We start from the raw sequence: 17728 nt of genomic DNA, 5'->3' as shown, positions 1-17728 counted from the left end.
CACAATTTTTTAAAATAAAACCCGTACCATTCGGTTCAATTACTTAGCCGTGTTAATTAACTTCGATGGCTTACGCGTTTGTTTGTCGAACCCTTAGCAAGGGTCAAAAGGTCTACTCCTCCTATGACAAGGAATTGGTATCATGCAAAAAAAAAAGTCAAACTCAACAATTATTGTTTCGGTTTAATCTATATCATCCATTATAAGGGCTTCTTTGGAACGCATGAAATTTATAAGATTGACTAGGTGTGTGTCCGTGCGTTGCAACGAGAACGTATAATACCACGATAATTTATGTACAAATGTCTGTTATATTGTTATGAAAAAAGTTTTGTAATACATTTGTGATCATCGGCATACATAAATTTTATTATTTTAATTTAGTTATTTCACCACTACATTGTAACCATCGGTACCATACACACTTGTATATATGATAGTTAGGTGTTCGTTGCTACAAATTCAAATAAGATAGTCATTCAAACACGTTCTAATAAGACGCTACCCTCAAGACAATCAATAATTCCAGTATATAACATGCTTACAGACGCTACCCTCAAGACACGATGAAGCCATAATCTGATTCTGCCAAAATAGATAGGTGGATATGTACCAGCTACAACTCGGTTCCTCACCATAATCATCACATACCGTCTCATTTCAAGTAACTACATTTCCATCTATGATCTCAATGAAGCCAAACCTGAGAATAAATAAATGCGGAAGAAATGGACGAACAGTAATCTGGGAAAAGAACGCATCTCTGTAAATTCTTTTCGACAATCATCAAACCTCTCTAGCAAAGTGGTGATATGTCCATTCACCTAGGTAATAATAATACAGTGGTAAATACGACACAATATCATTCTGATGGGTCACACATATTGTTCTTGGGACTTGTTCACCAAAGTATGCAACAAAAGCAGGATAGCCTATCCGAGGCTCTCCAAAAGTCATGAGCCGAGAGATGAGCAACGTGACAGATATAGGGATGTCCTCGCCCATGGCAGGGTAGCATATCTCCAGCATGTCAAGCTCCCTGAACCGCTCGAGAACCCGCATCTTTCACTCATCGGCTGCCACGACACCAACGGAGAAGGTGTTATGCACCGTGCCTGTGTACTTGACACTCATGGCCTCTCCCGCGAAGAACATGTTGTCCACGGGGATGCACAACTTCTCGTACAGGTCACGGGGTTTGTTCGCCCCCATCGAACGTGTAGGAGCCAAGTGTGTTCTCGTCCGAGCCCCAGTGCGACAGCAATAATTCATCTGCAACACCAAATTTTGTCAGCGTAGGCTGTAGCATACAACACGTTCTACAGCAAGATCCTCTTTTGTTTCTAACCAGGTGTTTAAGAAGAGCCAGAATGCAGCTCCATATGGCCATAGTTGAGCAGCAACAGCATGGAAGTGAAGATGACATCTGCGAGCTCGCTGACCTACGTGGCCAGCACAGGGATGGAGCCCATGCGTGCTTCCACATTCAGCAGCCTGTTCAGCAGGAAGGACAACACGACTGATAGTGACCTCAGGGGCCATGGCATGAATGAATTTGGTGCATTTGTCATTGCAGCATAGAGTGATGGCAAGGCTTGGACTTACTACACCATTTGTGATCTCTGAGGCAGTGAGACAGCCAGCCAGTGGATAAAAATGGCCCAGCACACTGGCGAAGGACGAAGCAAGGTCATCGACGAGTTGTGCACCTCCTGTCCCAGCCTTGGGCAAGAGGATCCCCTTCTGGATGTGGCCCACCGTGAACAGAGCGAGATCCCATGCAGTCAGGTGAACAATCTCTAGCTCTGATGGCACCATGTCCAGTGAGCTTCCTGACTCTGGCTGGACCAAACGCCTAGACATGATTTGGACACTGCCAGTTGAGCCTTCCATTTTTGTCATTATGGTTGCCAGTTGCCAGTTGCCACTCCACACTGCTGAGTAGCCAGCTTATAATCTGAGACGCACACTTAAGTGTGCCCAACACAATGCTTCCTTGTTACCGTATCTGATCCTCTGGTAGTGGTATGCAAAGCGTGGCCTGTTATTTAGTTTTCTGAAAATGGAAGCAAAGCAATCACCATTGTTAGTTGGGTTCTCTTCCAGCGAGAAAATCCCAGAGACATAATGCATTGTTTTTTCCTACTACACATTTTGACAGATAAATCCCAACATATTTGACGTCACAGATTTCCCATGAAAAAAATATGTGGGTTTTTTCTAAGTTATCCCATCCCCATCGTTTCTGTTAGAATAGGAACCCATACCCTAAACAGGGGTTGGGAGTGATATTAATAGAGTGAGTAACTGGGCCAGGCTCATTACACAGGGGGTATAACGGTCATTACAAGGGGAATAACACAAACCCTAGACGGGTAGTCTAACACCCCCCCCCCCGCAGTCACAACTCTATCCTGTACAGATGTTGAGACTGGATCGAAAGTCTAAAAAACACTCGACGGTAACCCCTTGGTGAAGATGTCGGCGAACTGAAGCGTGGTGGGGACGCTGAGAACGCGGACGTCACCGGCAGCGACACGCTCGCGGACGAAGTGCAGGTCGATCTCCACATGCTTCGTGCGCTGATGCTGCACGGGGTTGGTGGAGAGGTAGACCGCGCTGACGTTGTCGCAGTAGACGAGGGTGGCGCGCTGGAGGGGACTGTGGAGCTCGTGGAGGAGCTGGCGCAGCCAGGAGGCCTCGGCCACGCCGTTGGCCACGGCACGGTACTCGGCCTCAGCGCTGGAGCGAGAGACGACGGGCTGCCTCTTGGCGGCCCAAGAGACGAGGTTGGCGCCCAGGAAGACGGCGTAGCCGGAGGTGGACCGGCGCGTGTCGGGACAGCCAGCCCAGTCAGCGTCGGTGTACACCACGAGCTCCGACGTCGGGGATGGGCGGAGTAGGAGGCCGTAGTCGAGGGAGCCGCGGAGGTAGCGTAGAATCCGCTTGAGCGCAGTGAGATGGGGCTCCCGCGGAGTGTGCATATGCAGGCACACCTGCTGGACGGCGTAGGCGATGTCGGGCCTGGAGAACGTGAGGTACTGGAGCGCGCCGGTGAGGCTCTGGTATGACGTCGCGTCGGCGACCGGAGGCCCGTCGTCCTCAGAGAGCTTCGCCTGAGTGTCGACAGGCGTGGAGCAGGGCTTGCAGTCAGACATGCCAGCCCGCTCCAGGATGTCGATGGCGTACTGGCGCTGGTGGAGGAAGAGACCCTGAGGCCGACGTTCGGCGGTGATGCCGAGGAAGTGGTGGAGGGGCCCCAGGTCCTTCATCGCGAACTCCCGCTGAAGGGCGACGATCGTGCGGTGAAGGAGGCCGGCGGTGGATGCCGTGAGCACAATGTCGTCGACGTAGAGCAGGAGGTAGACGGTGTCGTCACCGCGCCGGTAGATGAACAGGGACTTGTCCGACTTGGCCTCGACGAAGCCGACGGAGGCCAGGTAGGAGGCGAAGCGACTGTACCAAGCCCATGGCGCCTGCTTGAGGCCGTACAGGGACCGGTTCAGCCGGCAAACCAGGTCCGGACGGTCAGCGTCGACGAAGCCGGTGGGCTGGCTGCAGTAGACAGTCTCCGTCAGAGTGCCATGGAGGAAGGCATTCTTGACATCGAGCTGATGGATCGCCCAGTCGCGGGAGAGGGCGAGGGAGAGGACGGCGCGAACAGTGGCGAACTTGACGACAGGGCTGAAGGTCTCGTCGTAGTCCACTCCGGGGCGCTGGGTGAAGCCCCGAAGGACCCAACGGGCCTTGTAGCGGTCGAGGGAGCCGTCCGAGGTCAGCTTGTGGCGAAATAGCCACTTGCCGGTGACCACGTTGGTGCCTGGTGGACGCGGCACCAGGTCCCAGGTGTGGTTGGCCAAGAGGGCCGCGTACTCCTCCTCCATAGCGCGACGCCAATGTGGGTCGGCGAGGGCAGTGCGAACGGAGGAGGGTACCGGGGAAGCGTCGGGTGGAGTGCTGATCGTAGCGGCTGCCAGGATGAGCCGGTCAACGGGGCGGAGAACGCCAGCAGCGCGTCGAGTCACCATCGGGTGGACGTGCCCGGGGTCGCGGTGGATGGCGACCGGGTGGTATACGGACGACTCGGAGTGAGCCGCCGGAACGTCGGGAGCGGCTGGTGGGGCCGGCTCACGGCGGTGATAGACGACGGCGGGGTCGGCGAATCAGGCCGCGCTCGTCGACGGGCCCGAGTCGGGGGGGCGCCGAGGTAGTGGCGTGGCCGCGGCGATGGTAGACGAGGGCGGGGTTGGCGAATCGAGCCAGAGTCGACGGGGCCGCGCGTGGCGCAGGCGGGGTCGACGGGGCCGCGCGTGGCGCAGGCAGGATCGACGGGGCCGCGCATGGCGCAGGCGGGGTCGACGGGGCCGCGCGTGGCGCAGGCGGGGTCGACGGGGCCGCGCGTGGCGCAGGCGGGGTCGACGGGGCCGCGCGTGGCGCAGGCGGGGTCGACGGGGCCGCGCGTGTCGCGGAAGAGGTCGTGGGGGCCGCATGAGGAGCAGGTAACGGCGCAAGACGGGGAGCCGAAGGTGGGGGAGGAATCGGATCGGACTCGAGGAGGGAGTCAAGATCGGTGGGTGGGGTGGAGCCAGCAAGGGGAAACACATCTTCGTCAAAGATGACATGACGAGAGATGATGATGCGGTGGGAGGTGAGGTCCAGACACCGGTATCCCTTGTGGTCAGGGGAGTAGCCAAGGAATAGACAGCGGGTGGAGCGAGGAGAAAGCTTATGTGGAGCGGTAGCGGAAGTGTTAGGGTAGCAGGCACAGCCGAACACGCGAAGGTGGTCATAGGAAGGGGTTGTGCCGTATAGGGCGAAGTGGGGGGTAGGGTGGCGAACCGCCTTCGAGGGAAGACGGTTGAGGAGGTGGGTGGCAGTGTGCAGGGCCTCTGCCCAGTAGCTGGCAGGGAGAGACGCCTGGAAGAGGAGGCAGCGGAGCATATTAGTGGTGGTGCGGATCATGCGTTCGGCTCGGCCGTTCTGTGCAGAAGTGTAGGGGCACGAGAGACGCAACTGGACGCCATGAGTGAGGAAGAAGGAGCGAGAGGCGTGGTTATCAAACTCGCGGCCATTGTCACACTGCAGAGCACGGACCGGGCGACGAAATTGAGTGGATACCCAGGTGAAGAAGTGTGTGAGGGTGGTGAATGTGTCCGACTTCAACCGAAGCGGGAAGGTCCAGAGAAAATGGGAAAAATCATCCAAAATCACCAAATAATATTTATAGCCAGAAAGACTGAGTACAGGGGAGGTCCAAAGATCACAATGAACCAGGTCAAAAGCCTGCTCAGCCCGAGAAGAAGAAGTAGTAAATGGGAGACGAGTATGTCGGCCTAACTGACAAGCATGACAGAGACCCTCAAAATGTCCCCTACTACATGAAAGATCTAGACTGCTGGTAATCTTGGTCATGACGTCGGGTCCAGGATGGCCGAGACGTCGATGCCATGTGGTGGAGGAGGTGGTGGAGACCAGGGCAGGAGGTGGAGACACGCCGACGGTGGAGGGCTGGAGCGTGTAGAGTGGCCCCGAGCTGTCACAGCAGGCGAGAAGGGTCCTGGTGGCCAGATCCTTCACAGAAAAACCAGAGGGGTCAAACTCAATGGAACAGGAGTTGTCAGTGGTGAATCGACGAACAGAAAGAAGGTTGTGAGTGATGTGGGGAGCTACGAGAACATCGTTGAGGTAAAACGGCCCAGGGAGAACCGAGGCACCTACTGAGGTGACTGGCAGAGTGGAACCGTTTCCAACGACGATCGAGGATGGGTGAGAGGGGAGGGGGGGATGAGAGCGAGAGAGCGTGCCTGCCGTGGGAGTGGTGTGGTACGAGGCACCGGAGTCGATCACCCAGTAGGAGGGGGGTGGGGTCATTGCCATGGTGCTGAAGGCAGCAGCGAGGGAGGCGCTATCCCAACCACCGGCCGGCGGGGACCAAGGCGTCGAGGTGTGGGTCCCCGGGGGCAGGAGCGCGGGCGGAGCCTGGGGCACGACGGGAACACCATAAGGAGGTGCGCCGTAGTGAGGTGTAGTCAGGAGGGCTAGCGCCGGAGGACGGGGGGTACTCGGTGCTTGGCCCGGCCACATGGCGATGGTCCCGGTCCAGGGGTTGTAGAATGACGGCCACGCGTGGCCGCCACCCCGGCCGGAGGGACCGCCACGAGAGGAGCCGCCGCTCCCACGGCCGCCCTTGCGGGAGCGACGACCCCCGTCGGTCGTGGAAGTCGGACGAGGGGCCGCCGGGACGGCAGGTGGGGGGCGGGTGGGAGCCCCGGTCGACGGAGGACGTGTGGCCTGGCCCCCTGAAGGCGGCTGACCACTGGGAGGAGCGCTGTAGAGGGCCGAGGCAGGGGTGGGTGCCTCATTCGCCATGGTGAGCTCCTCGAGGAGAAGCTCGTTCCGCACGGCGAGGAAGGTGGGGAAGGGCACGCTCCTCTTGATGAGAGCCTTCAGGTGGCCGTAGCGGGGGCTGAGGCCACACAGGAGGTTCAGCACCAGGGTACGATCGGCAACTGGCTCGCCGAGATCGCGGAGAGAGTCAGCCAGGCCCTTCATCTGGCGGCAGTATTCTCCCACGGAGAGGTCCCCCTGAGAGAACAGGTGGAACTGGGCGTCGAGGTGGAGTGCCCGCGCATCCCGATTCCCGAGGAACTGGTCCTCGAGAGCGAGCCACGCCTGGCGTGCAGTGTCCGCCTGATCGCGGATGATGTCCTGTAGCTCAACGGTGATGGTGCCGTGGAGCCACGAGAGGACAACGCTGTCCATGAGGCACCAGGAGCGAGGCGGAGGAGCGTCGTGGTCGACGAGGACGTGATCGTCGAGGACGAACCGTCGCAGCGTGAGAAGGACCTGTCCTCGCCAGCGTGGGTAGTGGGAGGACGCCGGATCCAGCACCACAGACACGAGGGCCCGGATGTTGTGCAGACCCGCGGCCTGAGCATGGAGAGCAGCGATGAGGTCGGCGTCGAGGTCAGAGTCGCGGGGGTCCGCTGGGTGGTCCACAGGGGCGACCGGTGAGCGGCCGAGGAGACGCTGCGTGGTGACCATCTGGGTGGTCAGAGCGGCACCCAGGGCACGCTCACGTTCCAGGGCGAGGGAGGCGGCGCGCTCACGCTCCCGCGAGGCCATCACAGCCGCCTGGATCGTAGCGAAGGTGTCGCCGAGTGAGGAGTCGGTACCGGGGGGTGCCGTGAGGGCAGGAAACCCCGGTGGAGAGCCACGACGGTGGGCCGGGGAAGGGACGTCGCGGAGGGGCCGGAGGCCGACGATGTAGGGAGCCTCGGCATCTGCCACGGAGCGGCCGGGGCCCATGGGGTGGGCCTGGCCGGCAGCAGGGAGGCCCAGGGAGGCGACGCCGGCGGCCAGGGAAGCAGGGGTCGCGCCCAGGCCCGCGGTCAGGGGCGGGTGTGCCAGGCCGGTGGTGGGCGCGTCCTGGGGATGGTCCGCCATGGGCAGGGAGGGCGGCGGCTTCCTGGCGCGGCGGTTGCAGGACCGACGGTCCGGCCGGAGCGCGGGACGGCGCGCGGCCCTGGTGGGCGGCTGTCGGACGCGGCGGCTGGAGGGTCCGGCGGGCGCGGCGGCTGGAGGGGCGTCGGGTCCGGCCGGTGCGCGGCCCTGACGGCTGGAGGCGCGGACGGCGGCGCGCCTGGGGAAGCACGGCGTGCGGCGGCGCGGCAGGCAGGGGATGCCGGACCTGCTGGCGGCGCGGGCTGCACGGATCGAACGAGCAGACCGCGGGAAGAAGAGAGGGGTTTACTGAGGGAGAGGGGCGGCGGACTTGGAGGCCGGCGGCTGCAGGGTGGCGGGGCAGGGAGGGAGGGGGAGGAGAGGCCGGCGGCTGGCTGCAGGGGAGAGAAAAACAGAAACCTAAACCTAGACCTCTGATACCATGTTAGAATAGGAACTCATACCCTAAACAGGGGTTGGGAGTGATATTAATAGAGTGAGTAACTGGGCCAGGCCTATTACACAGGGGGTATAACGGTCATTACAAGGGGAATAACACAAACCCTAGACGGGTAGTCTAACAGTTTCCATGAAGGTCTAACAGAGCAGTATCACTATTTTACTAATATAGGTTATGAGCTACTGCAGTTTTGCATAATATGATGGAAATAAAGATTTTAATACCAAAAAACTGTACAGACACAGTAATCAATCGATACACAAAAAGGACAAAGAAAAACAAATACTCCCTCCGGTTTCAAAATACAAGTCATTTAGGACATCAACACGGTCTCTAAAATATAGCTTTGACCAATGTTTTTTTGTTAAAATACAAATAAACTCTTAATATATTTATACTTTTGTAAAAGTACTTTTTAAGGTAAATCTATATATACGACTATTAGATTTCAAAACTAAATAACAAAATGGTTATCAGTAGTCAAAGTTTTATATGTTTGACTCAAACCTTGTCTAAAGTGACTTCTTTTTCAGGACCGAAGGGAGTACATCGATTGTGGGATAGGCTAAAGCTAGAGAGCAGAAAGAGCAGCTAACAACAGCCCCATGTGTGACCATGTCCAGAAAACTACTGAGATAGTAAACATGCATTACACTTAACAGCCTAGAGCCTACTCAAACAACGTCAAATCAAATGAATAACAAATGTTTGAAGTTTTCTTATACTCTAGTAAAAAGATTCTCAACTTCCATAAATGATTGAACAGATTTACCAGAGCTGTCTTCATTCATGCAATTCAGAGGTTGGCTAGCTGCTCCTGTGGCAACATAGGTGCTAGACTGGTTCTGAAATTACAATGACATGTTGAATCACATGAGTACAGAAATAGTAAAAGAACAATGTTGATAATAGTATGCATTTTTTTGTATTACCATGCCAAATTGTTTGTGATCGTGCTTGAAGGCAATACTGGAAGCAGTGTTCTTAAGGCGGTAAGGTGAGGCAAGGCGTTGGACCGCCACGTGGACGCCTAGGCGACCATGATTCTTCAAGCGCCTGGCCGCCTAAGAGACGCCTTAAAAACACTGACCGGAAGTGCCATCTTTAGTTTGTATGTAGCGATGCAAGGTCCTCAGTTAATCCTTTTGAAAAAACTCCTCTGTTCTTACACATTCCATTCTTGCATTGATGGGATTGATACATGTGATGAGTATGCAAATATTTACACCATGTGAAAAATTGGAAACAGACCTTCGCCTCATTCGATACAGCTGGCTTTTTTAGGGGAACTCCACTCTTCGTGCATTGATAATTATATCTTCCCGAAGTATTCTCTCCTGAGTCTGATCGTGACCAAAATAATTGTATCTTCCCGAAGTATTCTCTCCTGAGTCTGATCATGACCAAAAGGACGCCTTCCATAAAGCATTTGGTAAAAAATTACACCAGCTGACCAAACATCCACCTGCATGAAACGAATGGAAAAGCTAATGTGCCATTGCTAATAAGGATGAAGTTCACATTTCAAAAATTATTATTGTGGAAAGTTGATTGAGTTCAGGAGGCACATAAATGACCTCAGGCCTATAGGTCAGCAAGAGATGATATATGTGTTTTTTATGTAAAAGTTGCATACAGCCAAACCATCACATAATACCTCCTCCCAATTGAAACATTCCAAAACCAGTTTTTAAAGCGAGGAGACCTGTTACCTTTGACACATGAATATATTATGCTACTGAATATACTATGCTACTGGATGAGTAGAACAAGAACCATAATATACTTTCACCAGTTAGCGCATTAACAGGTAGAACAGTTGCCAGATATAATTACCTTAGATGAAATAAATGGTGTTTTGCTGAGGTCAAAGCATTCTGGAGGAAGATACCTGAAAAAGAACAGAAAAGAATTTGTAGCGAGACATCCCTGCTGTTCTAAAATGGCCATAAAAAGAAAACAATGATGTCCTGCCAATAATAAAAATTAAATGTATGCATCGCTCACTTGTTCAAGGCATTATACGAAACACCAAGAATCAGTTTCATCCCTCTTTTTCCTAGTCCTAGACTTGGTGAGAGGGGAACCTTAACTGGAGCAAAAAAACAGCAAGAATCAGTTTGTTGGGAGCGTAGTAAAACTTAAGCAAGAAAGAGATACTACCATAGGTTTACATAAAACAACAAGAACAACAGACCTTAGTAACCATCAATTACCATAGATGAGCAAGGTTTTGTATCCTGATCTAGCAACCATGGCCTGTTGTCAAGCAATATAAGGAACCGATTCTTGGTATGAGGGCACAAAAATATTGTCAGGTCTGCAAGATATGATTGTATAACCCTGCATTTAAAATGAAAGAAAACCTTGTTTACTTCCCCATTCATAGTAAATAGACATGAATTTACTAAAACTTACAAAGTATATCAGGTTATCAGAGTCTACAAAATGGGTTATCGGAGTTTACAAAAATATTGATACTCTAACATAGCTCTATAGCTGGAGTCTACAAAACCTCTATAGTATAAAACAATCATTTTAATACATACACTAAACAAAAATAAGTAATTCATGTTCTACTATTGCATAACGGATAGCAACACAAGATTACAAGAAACCCACAGAATATTGTATCATATAACATCAAATACATGGATAACTGTATTTTTTCTGAAACGAAGAAGAGCTGCATATTTTTATATTAAGAATATGAGAAAATGAGAGGGGGTAAGGAGCCCCTATGAAAGCAGAGCCTACCCATACACACAAAAACACTACAATAAACTCACTCACAAAACGTAGTGCAAAAGTGCCATCCATGACAGAACAACCCCACTATCTCCAATCATAAGTCAAGTTTCAATGTCTTATTTATTTGTGCTAGTAGATTGTAAGAATAAAGTACCATTGAATAAATATCATCTAAAAAGAATAGTCTTATCACCAGCAGATGGCAAATACTCGGTCATTTCATCTCCATCCAAACCAATCAAATCCTAGACAATTGAAATTGTTCAACAGTTAGAGCATAGAGAAAAGAAAAAATAGTTATGGAAACTTGCTGGATAAAACAGGGACATGTCAAACTGGTTCGCCCGAGCGGTGGAACGCATCGGCCGGGCGAGACACCCAAACCTGGTGACGCTCGTGGGCGCGTGCCGGTCGGCGCGCGCTGTCGTGTACGAGCTGGTGCCGGGCGGGAGCCTGGAGGAGCGCCTGGACCCGGGAGGCGGGAGCGGGTCGGCGGCGCCGCCGCTGCCGTGGCATGCGTGGTGCGGCGTCGCCTACGGGGCGTGCTCCGCGCTGGCGTTCCTGCACTCCACGCTGCCGCGGCCGACGGTGCACGGGGACGTGAGGGCGGCGAACATCCTGGTGCTGGAGGACAACACGCCGCACGGGTGGTCATGCAAACTGGTCGGCCTCGGCACGCGCGGGCTCGTGGAGAAGCGAGAGCAGCCCCGCCCCAGCGCCGCGGATGGGCCGTACTCGGACCCGTGGTTCCTCGTTGCGACGGGGGAGCTAAACCCGCACGCGACGTGTACGCGCTAGGCGTGGTCCTCCTCTGGCTGGTGACCAGGAGACCGGCGTTCCTAGCGAGGAAGGCGGCGCGGGAGGCCGTGGACGGCAGGGCGTCGTGGCAGGAGGTGGCGGGAGGGTGGCCGACAGAGCGCGCCAGGGAGGTGGCCCTGCTTGGGCTGAGATGCTGCGGCGTGGATGTGGAGGCGGAGCAGAGGCTGCGGCTCCCCGCCGCGCTGTTGCTGGAGGAGGCCCGCGGCGTGCTGGAGGCCGCGGTGAGCGCAAAGCCGAGCAGGTCGCCATCATCGCTATCCGAGTCCGACAGCGCCCCATCCTACTTCCTCTGCCCGATACTCAAGGAGGTGATGAGGGACCCGCAGATCTCCAGTGACGGGTTCACGTACGAGGCGGAGGCCATCCGGGAGTGGCTTCGCAGCGGCCAGGGTCAAAGATGGCACGCTCACCATAGCCAGGCCGACGAGATTTTGGGGGCAGAGGAGGATTTCGCCCTGGCGCCGCGGCGGGGCTGGCCGTCGAAGGAAGGAGCGTCATCGAAGGAAGCCGCGGGTGCTTGATGTTTGATGGAACCGCTGCTCGATTCGAGGATGGAAGCAACCACCGCTGCTTGGTCAGCGGGCGGGATTCGAGGATGGGAGCCGCTGCGGGGGTTCGAGGATGGAAGGAACTGTGGCTGCTTGATCTGCGGGCGGGATTCGAGGATGGGAGCGCTGCGGGGGTTCAAGAATGGGAGCCGCTGGGTTCGAGGATGGAGCTGCTCGATTCGAGTATGGAAGGAACCGCGACTGCTTGATCCGCGGGCGGGGTTCGAGGATGGGAGCCGATGCGGGATGAGGATGGAAGCCGCGGGAATTGAGGATCGAGCGCGGAGGACGGATGGAGCGCGACGGCAGAACCGTGCGCCGTCCTGGACTGTGAACGCCTACAATACAAACATAAGGAATAGTAGAGATATAGAAATTTTACAAGAATTAGTTAAAAAAGCAGGAAAGTGCAGGATTCGGGAAAATTTCCTTTATTCCAAAAGACCTCTAAGGGCTAGTTTAAGAGTCTAAAAACCGAAGGGGGTTAGAGGGGTTAAAATCCCTTTCTTATTCAAATTTGAATAAGGAGGTGATTTTAGCCCCCTAATCCCCTCCGATTTTGTGGCTCTCTGGGAATCTCATTTTCCAAAGGAATTTTCATTTTCCTAAAAAAATTAGTTTATTTTTCTTTGGGAAAATTAGAATCCCTTGAAAAAATAGTATTCCTAAACTAGCCCTAAGTTTGAATTTTAGGCACTGATTTCCTTCTATGACTATACAATCTAGCTTATGAATTATATAAACACATATTGATCAGTTTATTAATTATAGTAATCTACGTATTTAGACTATATAATCCACCTAATAATTTGTATTATTAGTTTACCTCTTAGCTTATTTAAATTGGATTATTATATAATCTAGAGCAGGGCATTAGTAAGTTTTCGTCCCTTGTTTGCTCCTGAAGTGCTGTCATTATTACTTTATTAGGCTGTTGATACCGATAGCAACATCAAGGCGTTGGCCTACGCCTCTCGTAGATTCCAAGCAAGCAATGTACTCATGCATGCTGACCGATTCCAATTTCCAAGCAGGCAGAGACCCATGCATTGTGACAAGGAAGCAACGCCAAGACAGCCGCTCCTGCAGGCCTGCAACGTGCAATGGATAGCACGGAAGCGTTTTTTGTTTTTGAATCCTTAATACATGCATAGATTATTGCCTAAGACTAAAAGATGGTGGATATTAGGAGGCTCGACGAGTGTACCTCGCTTTGGTTGGATCGAGTCCTTGCTTTGAGCCTCATCTGAGTTCTGACAATAGACGCAACAGAGTAGGCAGAACCAATCCAGACATTTGATTCAGAGACGTATGTTTTGAAATATTGACAATGTAGCAGTCAGACAACACGGCGACGAAGAGACTATTTACGAACATTACAGAAAACGAGAAGAACACACGCAACAGCATTGTCTTAATCTCAAAGAAAAAACACAGCAGCATTGTCTTAATCTCAAAACACACACACAGCAGCAGCAGCAGTCTCAACTTGTGTGCACCCAAAAGTTCCAGCAAAGCGCCTGATTCAAAACGTGCATCCCTGGCGCAGCGCCGAGACGCCAAAGCCATGAACCAAACAAATTGCTTCAGAAACACCAACATATGCAGGGGTCCATGCTTCACGGAGGCGGTTACTCCTCACCAGCCATACAGTCAGCTTGAGGTCTAAATTTTCATCAGTTCCTGAAAAGAATCCAGGCAGTTCTGATTCACTTTCTGAGGGCTCTTTAACAGTTAACCCAAGAATACTGCAAGTTCTTGTTCTAGCATCAAGCATAGTTATTTTTATTAAGAAGCTCAGTTCGATATGTGCCTATTACCTCGCCTTAGGTTATAGAGTATAACCAGCAAACACTACGTCTTGTTAGACAAAAAGTCAACAAATAGATTAAAAAAGTACCTGTTCCTTCTGCTTCTGGATGGATTCGATCTTTTTCATGTACTCATCTGTGACTTTCTGCAGAATTTGTACGAGAAAGTTAGCTCCCACTGCATCTAACAGTAAAAAGCTTTCCAAGAGATATAAGCATATCCTTGAGGACCTATGTGCGACTACAGGAAGAAAAGAAAAAAACAGAAAATTCATCCTCACTTGTAGATCAGCTGATAAATCTTTCACATTGTCCTCAGAAAGCTTCTTTTCCTACATAAGCAAGTGCAGTTTTTTGAACAAAAATAAGCAAGTGTGGTATATGAGTTTTATTACAAAGCTACGATGGCCCACAAGGACAAGTGACGAATGAGAAGAGCAACCTTCTCTAGTTTATCATAAGCTTTGATTGCATCTCTTCTTATGTTCCTTATAGCAACCTGCAAAAAAAAAACACTTACTGATATCATATTCATTATAGCCCAAACAGGATAAGATAACAAAGTGGAACTTATGTGTAAAAAAACAGAAACACTTAGGCCTCGTTTGTTTCGTTGGAATTGAATTCCATTTTAATAATTATAATTTAGACAAAATTAATTAAGTTCATATATTTATATATGTAATATATTTGTATATTATCTTAAATCATATGAGAGAGATAGTTATATACTACATTCATGTTATAACGAAGCAAGTAGAAGAGTGTGATATAAGTTGTATATTGGAAAAATAGCATGTAAATCTATAGAATCAATTTCCACCTCTCACCCCATGAATTTGAGATAGACTTAGATGATAACTTTGGAAAGTGGTAGAATGTCACATTCTAATAAAAATAGCTTTTACTATTAGTAAAATTCCAATTCCTCAAAATGAAAGGAAACAAACGGGGTCTTAGTTAAAAAATCTCCAAGTAAGAAGATAAAAAGGTAATGTTGGAATTGGAAGCAAAAACATAGTGAGAAAGGTGGAAAGATAAAATTTGGGATAATACCTTGCCATCTTCAGCTAATTTAGCTACTGTCTTTGATAATTCCTGCAGAAACATCAATAATTTCAGAAGGCACCAAATTGCTAAAAATTTAAGAATCAGCGAGGACATAAGAAGTTATAACTTATTTGGCGAACTTATCAGTAGAGATGCGGGGTGTGATCCCACAAGATTCAGAAACCATTCAATATGGACAAAATAGTTTGGTTGTAGATTGGCAGATAAGCATCTAAGTGGTTTCAGATGCAAGTTACTAATGACTCCTATCCTATTAGAACAAGCTTAAGGACTTTACTTCTATCATTGAAGGAAATATATATTTCTTTGTTAACCAGTTTTACATATTTTAAGTGATGATTTCTGTAGTTATGTCAACACACAGTAGTCATAAGATATATGGAATATATGGTAGCACATGTACGTTCTGGGGTTTTAATGAATCTGCAATTTGGATCACCTGCATATATTTTTGTTTCCACGGAGTTACCATTGTAAAGGTTAAAGAAAAGATATCCTGACAAAATAAGAAGTGAAAAAAATGTAATGCACATATGAATTTACAAACACAAACCTTTCTGCGATCAGATGTCAATGGTGGGACAGTCACTCGTATTACTTCTCCATCATTGCTTGGTGTCACACCAAGATTTGCAGCAACTATAGTTTTCTCAATAAGCTTGAGGCTACACAGTACATGGGTGTGATTACACAGGATGAAAGAACTCAACAACAGCTCTGCATTGGGAAGGTTAATTAGTATAAGCTTACCTTGACTTATCATATGGTTGAATAAGAAGAGAAGTTGCATCTGGAGTGCTTATCTGTGCAATGCTCTTCAAGTTTACTGGAGTTCCGTAGTACTCAACCTGTAAGAAACATTTATTGAATCTTAGTTGAATAGAACAGTACAACCATTTCCAGTAGTCTCTGTGCGCTAAAGTTGAATCAGCCACTAAACTCTGCTTTGCTAAAATCAGATAAGGTTTTATATTTACAGTTAGTGAGCTATGAGAAACACTATATTGTACAAAGTTTCAGCTAAGCAGGAAACCATGACAAGCATGCAAAATGGAAGATGTTCCCAACACAGGGGAATATATTTGATCATGCAACACTTAGCACTTCATCATATATAAGAAAAAAGAACAAGGACGAGCCATGAAACCTCAATCCGGTCAAGCATGGCCGGGTTTGCACGTCCTGTCCTCACAGTGTTGAAGTTAGCTTGGACTGTTTCGATTGCCTTCTCCATCTTTTCTTTCTGAAGACACACCAGCAGCTAGTCAAAACGAGAGGAACAAAACCTGACCAGGCAAAAGGGCCTTCTCAATGCAGATACACTGTAACATACAGCTTGGTCTTCGATGAGGGATTTCTCCGCTTCGATTTCTTCAATAGTGGCATGCATCAAAACTGCTCTGATATCATGAGAATCAAAAGCTAATGAAGACTAATCTGATAACCCATAACATGGGGAAAATGTCTCTATCTGTAACCACTCGCCTCTTGTCCGAGCGTCCAAGAACCAGAGGCCTGCCAGCGAAGTCCACCGGTCCAGCCTGAGGTCTTGCAAATTTTGTGGAGTAAATCATGACGGACTGCTTTGGTAAACAACCACAGCCTGTGAAGTAGAACATCTGTTGTCAAGAGTTTGCCACATTATTTGTTTTTCACAGCAATCACTGTTAAACTAATTACTGAACACCCATACTTTGTGAGATCGAGTAGTGCAACTATCCTCTGTAGACCATAAGTCCATAACTGAGCAAATTTCGGGCGGACTACTGCCTACAACAAATTTGATTATCCCAGAAAGCATTTTCTCTTACTGCATGTTTTGATCCCATGAATTGAAACCAATATCTAGAAAGTGCTTCTCATTCTATTATTAGATTACTTTTCAATTCCTCTCAATTCCTGGGAACCAAACAAGGCCTTAATGAAAAAAAAGTGCTTAGGCACGGTCGCGGGAAAAAAAAAATAAAATCCCATAAACGCCTTAGCAAGTGTCATCTATTCGACGGCATTATCCCCAAAGCAGACGGAACTGCATATATTATCAAACGTGAGTAGGAATTCTGTTCGTGCAGCGCGAATGGCAGGCAAGCAAATCACTAGGTTGGCGTCTAACGTTCCGTGGTGTTCGGCTCATTGCCAAAAATATTTCGCGCAATCCGGGAGGCGGGGAGAGGGGGAAAGTGGGGCGGACCTGGGCGCTGGGGGAGGCTGCGTGAGAGGGCGCGCAACGGGGAGGAGACCGCCGCGGAGGAGACGGCGTGGAGCGCCATGGGAGCCGGTGGACGTGCCGGTGGACGGTGTGGCGGGTGGGACGGGAGCAGTGGCTGGCAAAAGGGGATGTGGATAAGAACGAAGGGCCGTATCAAAGTAAGTGTGCCAAACTGGGCCGTATGGCTATGTCTCATCTCGGACGACCCAGCCAAGAAAAGCCCACATCCGGCCTAGTCTACCAGCCGCCAACCTCATCTTCTCAGCTTGACCTTAGTTTCCCAAACTTTCGTCTCTGCTCCTTATTGGCAAAATGGTCTTCCATACTAAAAAGAAAATATGCACTTGGACCATTTATATAAATGTTTTAGTGATTAAATACTCAACACATATTGTTTTATACTAAGTGTCAAAGATATGCAAATAGAAAATTAAGGTATGAATCTAGCTTTAGTAAATTGTTTTTGGTACTAACATTATTCAACTAAGTGCTAGGAACCTTGTCAAAACGAGAGAAATCGGATTGAAGAAGTTTGGCTGAGTCCAGCCAGACTTGCACCAGCCCGAGGAGCACTGGACTGTCCGGTGCTCAGGTTGGCTCCCCCGGCGAACAGGCC

General features: G+C 50.2%; 1 protein-coding gene, 2 long non-coding RNA genes and 1 pseudogene across 3 annotated transcripts; 1 reads left to right on the top strand and 3 right to left on the bottom strand.

The window, feature by feature from the left end:
- Positions 1–769: 769 nt before the first annotated feature.
- Positions 770–8711, bottom strand: LOC103653143 (uncharacterized). Its single transcript, XR_565280.3, has 3 exons — positions 8676–8711; positions 1349–2056; positions 770–1272 (listed from the first exon to the last, which is right to left on the bottom strand). It is a non-coding gene; the product is annotated as an uncharacterized lncRNA (long non-coding RNA).
- Positions 8712–9261: 550 nt separating this feature from the next.
- LOC103653142 (uncharacterized) lies at positions 9262–9795 on the bottom strand. Its single transcript, XR_002269064.1, has 2 exons — positions 9740–9795; positions 9262–9368 (listed from the first exon to the last, which is right to left on the bottom strand). It is a non-coding gene; the product is annotated as an uncharacterized lncRNA (long non-coding RNA).
- Positions 9796–10981: 1186 nt separating this feature from the next.
- Positions 10982–11994, top strand: LOC103655240 (U-box domain-containing protein 33-like; annotated as a pseudogene).
- Positions 11995–13260: 1266 nt separating this feature from the next.
- LOC100284109 (ribosome recycling factor) lies at positions 13261–17276 on the bottom strand. The gene is made up of 11 exons (NM_001157006.2): positions 17095–17276; positions 16389–16506; positions 16237–16303; positions 16051–16146; positions 15654–15751; positions 15457–15568; positions 14889–14930; positions 14275–14331; positions 14114–14164; positions 13922–13978; positions 13261–13704 (listed from the first exon to the last, which is right to left on the bottom strand). Exons 1-11 carry the CDS (start codon positions 17171–17173, stop codon positions 13687–13689), a joined length of 795 nt encoding a protein of 264 aa, NP_001150478.2. The 5' UTR covers positions 17174–17276; the 3' UTR covers positions 13261–13686.
- Between the last annotated feature and the right edge of the window lie 452 nt (positions 17277–17728).

The sequence above is a fragment of the Zea mays genome, chromosome 4 (genome assembly GCF_902167145.1).
Source record: "Zea mays cultivar B73 chromosome 4, Zm-B73-REFERENCE-NAM-5.0, whole genome shotgun sequence".
Lineage (NCBI taxonomy): Eukaryota > Viridiplantae > Streptophyta > Magnoliopsida > Poales > Poaceae > Zea > Zea mays.
The sequence above is the reverse complement of the archived record's forward strand: the minus strand, read 5'-3'. Positions and strand labels throughout refer to the sequence as shown.

Excerpts from the sequence above, each read along its gene's own strand:
- LOC100284109 (NM_001157006.2), bottom strand. The coding sequence starts at position 17,173 with ATGGCGCTCCACGCCGTCTCCTCCGCGGCGGTCTCCTCCCCGTTGCGC. Across the intron at positions 16,507-17,094 it reads CAGCCTCCCCCAGCGCCCAG|GCTGTGGTTGTTTACCAAAG; the intron begins GTCCGCCCCACT and ends TCTACTTCACAG. Across the intron at positions 16,304-16,388 it reads CTTGGACGCTCGGACAAGAG|AGCAGTTTTGATGCATGCCA; the intron begins GCGAGTGGTTAC and ends TCATGATATCAG.